The sequence below is a fragment of the Musa acuminata genome, chromosome BXJ3-9 (assembly GCF_036884655.1).
Source record: "Musa acuminata AAA Group cultivar baxijiao chromosome BXJ3-9, Cavendish_Baxijiao_AAA, whole genome shotgun sequence".
NCBI lineage: Eukaryota > Viridiplantae > Streptophyta > Magnoliopsida > Zingiberales > Musaceae > Musa > Musa acuminata.
The window spans coordinates 1,027,967-1,036,762 of record NC_088357.1 but is presented as its reverse complement, the minus strand read 5'-3'; the positions used below and the strand labels follow the sequence as shown (position 1 = coordinate 1,036,762).

Sequence of the window (8,796 nt, the reverse complement as noted above, 5' to 3'; positions counted from 1 at the left end):
TCTCTCTCTCTCTCGTGGCCAAGAATTTCTTGCTTGAGTATAGTAGCTTATCGTTCTTCCTGTGCTAGTTAGTATTTACGCAACTCTTTCACTGTATGTGATTCCACTAGGCACTGACCTTGGGCTTCGTTCGGTGAGCTCAACTTCTCAGCTGGGCCGAGTCAACAAGCATATGAGATCAAGCTTCCTAGATCTAGAATTAAACCTCTTAGATCTTGTAGGAATCGTTCGCCACTCGATTCCTACAAGATTCTTCTCATGAATGTAGCATAGCAGATGGAAACAGTTAAAGACTCCGCAAAAGGAAGACACAAACTGAGCTACAAGTGGAAGAATTTTGATTAGCATTCAACATAGATCAATTACTGCCAACAAAAAGGAAAAGTTTGAGAGACTCCCTCCGACGACCCTTCCGGTACATGAAACACACTCTGACAGTGAAGATCGGTGTCAGCACCGCAAGCAAAAACCATACCCACTTGCTCATTCTCGACTCCTGAACAAGAAAAACTGGCCGGGGAAACATAGCTTGAAGCTTGAGAACTCGAATGTAGACCGAGATTGCCGTAGGGAAGACTTGAAAGCAGAGATTGATGCATAGGAATCCTACCAGCCGGCAGCATTTGGCTCAGAGCGATACCTGGATTTTGTGTCGATGATGACAGAAGAGAGAGAGCACAATCCGAATGGACTTGCTGTATTCTGTCACACAGAATTTTGCTGCTGCTCTCTGCTGACGGTGGTGTGTTCTTGAGTGGCTGCAGGCATGTAGATTGTGCCATGGTTGTTATGCCGAAGGCAGTGGCATCGTCTTGTATGAAAGGAAGCTGCCTCCCTTTTCTGTAGCTGCAGAAGGAGCCCGAGAAAGGTTGTTCATCGCCAACATGAAGGGGCAAGTGATTTCGATATAGCATGTCTTCAGGTTGGATGATTCCAGCCCAGTTGAGCTCCTGTATAGGAGCCGGAAGTACATGAGGATACACCAAGCACTTGCGACCTGCAAATACAAGCGTAAAATTCAGGAACTGGATAAATTCTAGCAGCAGAGAAGGGCAACGCATTAGATACCGGCACAGAAATGATGCGAGTTTAGACATACAATGATAAAATCTATTCTCACTAAATTCTTCTATATCGGAAACCCAAATATATACATGGTGGCAAGTTAGTTCTTTGCTCACAATGTAACATCTCAAATAAGAGCACAATTAACTTGTGAATATAAATGTATGCATGTACGTATGTATGTATGTATTTATCCACAAATTAATCTATATCTAATGTTATCAGAGACCAAAGCAAGACGATCTTCGATTCCTGAATTGCATGAAACTTAATCCAACCATGGAAACATCATCAATCACAGGCAATAAAACCACGCATAGGTTGGTGTTTGATTCCTTGAGGTTGGGAATCTGAACAAAAGAAAAATAAAATCTTTGGTGCAAATTTTAGATCCTACAAGCAGAAATGTTCCATGATTGTAGGATTTCTGGCACTCATCAGTGACACCATGGTACTAAAGTTCAATCCATATCAGTGTTTTGAAGGCACACCATGTATCGCACACAAGAACAAAAAATAGTCATACTTATATGCAACCGAGAATTTTCTAGCACTATTCAGACCTTGATGATTTGGAAACAATCTCGCAGGATTAATGGATTCTGGTTGGGACTTTCTTCGGCGCCTATTGTGTCCATCTAAACGTTTCCTACAGCTTCGCTTTACTTCATCAAACTCGACCAGTAGGTGAAACCTGCGGAAGCCAACGACAAGCAGTCACATACTGAAGAATTTTCTTGACAAAGAAAGAGCTAATAGAGCAATGGCATACTAATAGAGCAATTACTTCATAACAGGATAGATAGAAAAGCAAAAGTCTATCGATTTGCCCTGCAAAGCTAAGTTTTCGTGACTCGAGAACGAGAACTGTCTTGTCCTGTTCAGCAAACGCAGGTAGCTGAACTAAGTTGAACCTCGACATTACAGCGAAGAACAACCAAATAAAATTGTGTCCAACTCTACCAGAATTGCTATGATATGTAGTCCATACGTTCGGAATGGTCGAGTCCATTTGTCAAATAGAAACATCTACGGCCGATGAGTGGCGACCATTACTGGTCAGCTCAATAGGCTTCTCTATTAACATTTCAAGTACATGTAAGATTAGATTCAGATAAGAAAAACCTCAATCGGAATCAGATAAGAAAATTCATATTCTTATTTTCTAATTTGGAATATATGGAATTCTGTAACATACCAAGAAATCTCAACAGTCTGACATAAGTCAGTAAAAAATTCGAAGCTATTTGAAGACGCCACTGTCAACAAATGCTATTCATCGATGGGTGGGTGGGAAACGTATTTGAAGGTTCAGGGACTTCGACATGAACTTTGGAGGAACAATGATGATAATGGAGATAAACAATTGGCGAAGAAGGTTTAGACTAGGCTACTGGATATCAGCAATTGCTCAACAAAATCAAAGATTGGACGAGACAGAACAGGTCAATCATACTCTCGCAACATCATGTTCTTAACATCTTCATGGGGACTGGCACACTAGATTTGTGTCCGAATGAGGAGAATGGAAAATAACTCGATGAACAATGAAAAATGTTCTACTTGTATATAAGTTCTTCGTTCACTCACGGAAATCTTATAAAGGATCAGCACAACATACTGCTCGAATTTTGCTATAAACAGGAAATTGGCAATTTCAAAGGCAGTATATGAGAAGACTCAGAAGGAGACTGCTGTACTTGGAAGAACTGTAACGGATAATGGAGGATGCAGATTGTCATATGTTGTGAAGTCGATAAATGCAAAATCATGCACTGTAGGAAAACACAGAGGTCCTTCTTGCGAACAAAAAAAAAGGAAAAAAAATGCAACAAGGAAATTGGTGTAAAAGAACTGTGATCTGACATAGATATGTTCTTACATCAAATGCCAAAGCACTCACTGTATTGCCCTAAAAATTTGAGGACGGGTTCAAAAGAGAAGCACAAGATCAACATATTAGAGTCACCAGCATACTCTACAGGCCATGACACAGAAACTGAAGCTCGATAACTCAGAAAGCAGTACAAGTCCATCAGGGGTTTCGATCTCTGCAGTGATCGAAGGAAACCAAAACCAAGAAATGAGTCGATTGCAGTGAAATAACAAGCTCTCCTCATCGAGAGACCATGGCTTACGACATCCCGAGACCTAACAGAGCAGCTAGAAGAAGGATGATGACTTCACTCAGAACAGCATGTAGGCGAAAAATGGGCAGTCAAATTAACATCAACTGCGTGCAACGACATTTCAGGCGATACCTGCTGCACTGCTGACAGAAGCGTTGCTCCTGACCACCCACCATCACGATGGGAGTCTTGGAATGCGCCTCGCAGACCTTGTGGCGTCTGTGATACTCCCTGGAGTTGCTAAGATCGGATGTGCAGCCGTCGACGGAGCACGACGCGATCTGGCCGGCATTGCCCGGTGCTCGGGCTCTCTTCGACGGGCCGGAGGATGCTACCGCCATCGACATCGTAGGTTGGCTTCCCAAGCTCGCCGGTGACCTGAAATCACCCGAGCCACCAAGCTTGAGATCGACCGAGCAATCCCTTCCGCTACTTCGGCTCCCTAGACCACCGCAGGACGCGACCAAGGAAGCCATGTGGAGCTCTGCGTTCTGCTCCACCTCTGCGAAATCCCGTGAAGGAAGCTTGGGATTCCACTCCATGGAAGCGACCTCGCTGGAACACCCTTCCCTTCTTTTCTGTCCGACCGCACAATCTCAGCTACTCCCCTCACCAACCCGTCACCGAGACCAACTCCTCTGGTTCCTTCCTTTAATTGAACTGAACCGAGGCCAGACGGGAAGTCATCACGAAGAACAAGCGCTCAAGGTCAAAGAAACAAGAAGCAAAATGGAAAGGAAAATGTTAGGATTGCGCTATCACAATTTCAGCAACTCGTCGTTCGATCTCATTCGATGGCCAGAAAGAGGAAGAGGAAGAGGCAGAAGAAGAGAAGCCGAGAAGACTAGCAGGAGATTTCCGAAAGGGAAACAGCAAATCTAACAGAGATCTCGAGAGCCAAGGACCTCAAAGATGCAACAGGAGCAGGATGTCAGGTGATAAAAGAAAGGGGAGGGGAGGGGAGGCAGGAAACGGGCCAAAGTTTATGAACTGAAGACCAGTCAGAAGTCACAGACAACTGCATGCAATGGCAGTCGCAGACGACCGATCCGGCGCTCTCCAACCACTCGATCTCTGACAGGAATTCAATTATTCAACATCTAAACGTGAAGGGTAAGATAGAGAGTGTGGATGTGGAGAGGATGCAGATCTCCTCCTACCCAACTTGTCACACAAGATACGGGTCGCCTGTGGGTGAACATGAAACGTAGGCACCGAAGACACATGCAAGGGCGGAGCTAGCATCATCGGGAGGCGCGGCACAGTGACCTGGATAATGTATTCTATTCAGTGTATTTACAGGTGGAGAGAGAGGGTCGATGTACTCCGGCAACTCCAATGAGGACCCTGGCCCTGTTGCTGGTCTAAAGATCGCTGCAGATCTTTATGAGAAGGAAAGCGGGAAGAGGGATTAAAAAGACGAAAAGGAAAGAGAGAGAGAGAGTGACAGGGTGTGGTTGCTTTCAGCTTTTCGAGCTAGCTTGGGGAGAAGTACCACATTGGAACCACCGTGCTCCCTCTCGCCATGATATGTTTCTTTGGCCGTGGTATGTATGCTGTCTGTCTACGTCCGGGTCGTAATGCACATTACCTGATCTGATCGACCACATCAACCGATTGATTATTGACACGTGGAAGATCCACCAAGAAACACCACTTGTATTTTTCTGAATAAGGGAAAATAAATAATGGGTATCTTTCAACACTCCCCCCCTTTAATTTGACTCGATCAATTTTATAATATTTATTTATATAGGAGGGAAAATGAAACCTTTTATATATATTTTTATTTTGTAGAATGTGTCAACACTATTTTTGAAATTTTATATAATATATCTTTCGATAGTTACTTATAACAACTATTTTTTTCATTAATTCTTGTAATGTTTGATGCACTTTTTAGGATAGGTAGATAGAGTCATAAAACAACTTCAATTCATGAATATGTTTGGTCCTCGAATGACCCACCCCCTCTTAGACTATAATATTGGGAGATTGTAATATTCTCATGAATATTCTCAAAAGTTAGCTTTTGGGATATTAAAAACCACACAATTTGGAGCATCAGCATCATATCTCCATTACCTAAAAGCACATTTTATGTTAGATATTATGCTCATCATCTTTCAACAGTATGCCATGCTGCTTGAGTTGGAGCTATGGAAGGTTAATCATTGCAAGGACAAAGGCATCATCCTCTCCTGTGGTTTAGAACGAAAGTGATTTGGGCGATCTACATCAAGACATCTTCTTTTAACCTCCTCTTAGCCTATGGAGATGTATCCTTTCCTTTGTAGGTGTTTTTGGCTTTGAACGATGTACAAGTCCTATTCTATTAGCTTTCACCGGAAAGATCAACTGAAAAGCCTCATCCTCACTGCAAGACACGATCCAAAAGATGATGATACTGAGGTGCAAATAAAAAGATTGGAATTCCAACCACATGGACCTATTAAGTAGGAAAGTGGATCATCTATATTAATAATTTATTATGAATGATTCATGACGAAAAGCAAATGAGCTTCTGAGCTCGTTGTCAATACAAGAGAGACTGCATGCGTACGACACATTGCTAGACAGCATCTTCTCAATGCTGTTGTTGACGATTGATTCCACGATGATGTCTCCTCCCGTTGTTGATGGTGATTTTAATTTTTTTAACTTAAATTATATGTGTTATTATATTAATAATTTATTGTGAATCAGTATATCATGTAAATAGATTCTAATATCTATTAACTCGGACATTACGGGAGAGACTTACATACTATGTTTTTTAAAATATATAAGTTAGTTTAGATACCAATAGATCATAAAGACTTTAAGTGGTCCATAATTAAAATCACTATGGATAAAATAAACTTTAATTATTTTTAAAATTTAAATTATATATATTATTATATTAATAATTTATTATGAGTTAACATCCCATATAACATATGTTAACAAAGGTTCGATAGAAAAACTTATATATTATATTTTTAAAAATATAAGGATTATTTTAGATATGAGTAAACTAATATAAGTAATTCATGACTAAAACCATATATGTTAAATTAATTTTTTAAATTATTTATTAATTTTATAATTAAAATAATACATATTAAAAAGTAGGATATATACCAGCAATATATTAATCACCACTCTCTTTACGTGGATGCAGCATCTCAATCATCAATAAGTATGGTCGACAACCACCATCAATAAGGGGAAATTGTGTAAGGCAAATGGATTATTTAGTTTCCCTTATCGTACGTACACTATTCTCATATAATTCAATTAAAATACCACAGAATAAGGTGATTGATGTGCATATACATTATTTCTTGACTTGCGATTCAGCTCAACGTAAACATTTTCAAGAGCAACAATTTGTTCTCTTCTATTCTTTCTTCTCTCTTCTCTCTCTCTCTCTCTCTCTCAACTTCGAATAATAACTACAATAATCTCGAACTCACAGGATTGCGGAGAACCGAGTGGCCGGCGAGTGACCACGTCTACGAGATGCATTCCTCAGAAGAGCAAATTATATTAAAACCAATGATGTGACGCTGCAGTCCTCCGGCGATGCCATCGTCACTGTTCCCCGATGGACGTGATCTCACTTTCAATTAACTATGTCATTTCGTGCCCAACCCACAAATCCGGACCGGTGTTCTCTCGAGGCTCCCTCCTCCGCTTCGATATCATCGGTCGTCCTCACATGCCCAGAGTAGGCAAGTCGAGACGTGGCAACACCCCAGCCAAAGAACGGTCGTCTGGATCTTTCCATTGTTCTAGAGGAACAGTCTCTTAGATCTTCGCGTAATCTAATTAATCCCTCCAAGTGTCGGCAGCCATCACCTCATGTCTTCTTTTAAGGAGTCTCCAGATATTCCGCTTCCCGATGGGAATCTCGTAGATCCTTTTTATACTACACGTATTTGCCGCCTATCAGCTACAAAATGGCATGCATGAAACCGCACGAAATCTACTCGCTCCACCATCTCGAGCAAGGTAAGGAGAAACAACCGCAGCGGCAGATGAAGAAGACGAAGACCAAATGGGCCGAAGAAGGTCGAGGAAGGAACTGCTCATGGTCTGCACTATAGTTTGATATACCGAAATGATTTCCTTGGAAAAAACAAAACAATTGACACAATAGATGTAGTATAGAAAAAGGATGGAGAGGGTGAAAGGAAAGAGAGCGAGGTGGGGGTGATGAGATCTCCATGTTGGGTATATCTATCTTCATATATTGTTGATGGAGGAAGCCCTCGGCCCATAGGAAGGAAGGCATGAAGGAAGCCCTGGAACAAGGATTCCTTGATATGGTCATATCTAATAGATAGATCTCTTATACATAGTTTGATATACCGAAATAATTTTCTTAGAAAAAACAATAGCTGTAGTATAGAAAAAGGACGGAGAGGGTGAAAGGAAAGAGAGTGATGAGATCTCCATGTTGGGTATATCTATCTTCATATATTGTTGATGAAGGAAGCCCTCGAACAAGGTGACTTGTTATCCCTGAGATGGCTAAAGAGAAATCTTCGTGAGCTTGATATCGATATGGTCTTCTCATATGCACACCTGTTTGGGACCCAAACGATTAGGATCAATTAGGTCAAGCGATCCGTGATGATAAGAATTTCCAGGACCGTCTCGTACGTTAAGTGTGTGATGGATGGACCACTGCACATTATTATGGTTCACCGAAACATAGACGGTCATTGATGAGAGAGAGAGAGAAAGAGGGAGTTGGATCAGTATTCTGCTATAGCTTCCAATGGCGTGTGACAAAGAAGTGATGTGACATTCTTAAAGGTGAAGTGCCATGGAGAATAATGGATGTGGGAGATGACTTCGGCCGGTGTCTCGCCTTTTGAAGCAAGTTGAATTGACACCACATTAGCCAGCTCGTGTGGCGTCTCCCTCACACCATATTTTGCTTTCGGGAGTGTCATTTGCTTCCCTTCCATTCGATCTCTGTGTTTTCACCATTAAATCTCTGTTGAAAAAACAACTACTGTCAAAAGACAAGAGAGAGAGAGAGAGAGAGAGAGAGGATTGTGAATTTGAATTAAAACCAAAGTTCTGTCAAGTACTTAATCCAAGTAATTCGTGAGACGAATCATCATCTTTAAAAGAAAAAAAATATATAAAAATATATATTATTAAAACATGAATAGATAATTAGTATACTCGAAGACTACATGCATACCGATGTATTATTATATTATATATATTACTTCGTAGTATATATTAACCACATCGATCCTTAATTCTTAACAAAATTCGTTATCGCTTAATCATCGCATGGATATTGAGCGGACCGATCCGTTTGCACTTTGCCATCTTCTTTTTCTTCTGTTTCGCCGAGGAAGGATATGTTTCACGGGCACAAAAAATATTGGCAAGCCACGAAATCCGTAGACCACCAAAGCCCCGATTTATGTCACCGCACCTTTCACGACCAACAAGAAACCTACTACGTCGACTTACGGTAGTGAAATCGTGACTGAAGTCCTTACCGAGTCATGACATAAATCGTAACGATGGTCATGGACAGCATCACGAAAAGCTGTTGCCCATCGATGTCATCCTCGCGACATGATGTGAC

General features: G+C 41.2%; 1 protein-coding gene across 1 annotated transcript; it reads right to left on the bottom strand.

Annotated features, from left to right (window-relative positions):
- Positions 1-314: 314 nt before the first annotated feature.
- On the bottom strand, positions 315-4,400 carry LOC103996686 (squamosa promoter-binding-like protein 16). The gene is made up of 3 exons (XM_009417647.3): positions 3,327-4,400; positions 1,629-1,759; positions 315-997 (listed from the first exon to the last, which is right to left on the bottom strand). Exons 1-3 carry the CDS (start codon positions 3,734-3,736, stop codon positions 363-365), a joined length of 1,176 nt encoding a protein of 391 aa, XP_009415922.2. The 5' UTR covers positions 3,737-4,400; the 3' UTR covers positions 315-362.
- Positions 4,401-8,796: the final 4,396 nt, after the last annotated feature.

Coding starts and splice junctions, on each gene's coding strand:
- LOC103996686 (XM_009417647.3), bottom strand. CDS start 3,736: ATGGAGTGGAATCCCAAGCTTCCTTCACGGGATTTCGCAGAGGTGGAG. Junction 1,760..3,326: donor TTCTGTCAGCAGTGCAGCAG/GTATCGCCTGAA, acceptor TGGCTTCCGCAG/GTTTCACCTACTGGTCGAGT. Junction 998..1,628: donor ATTGTTTCCAAATCATCAAG/GTCTGAATAGTG, acceptor TTGTATTTGCAG/GTCGCAAGTGCTTGGTGTAT.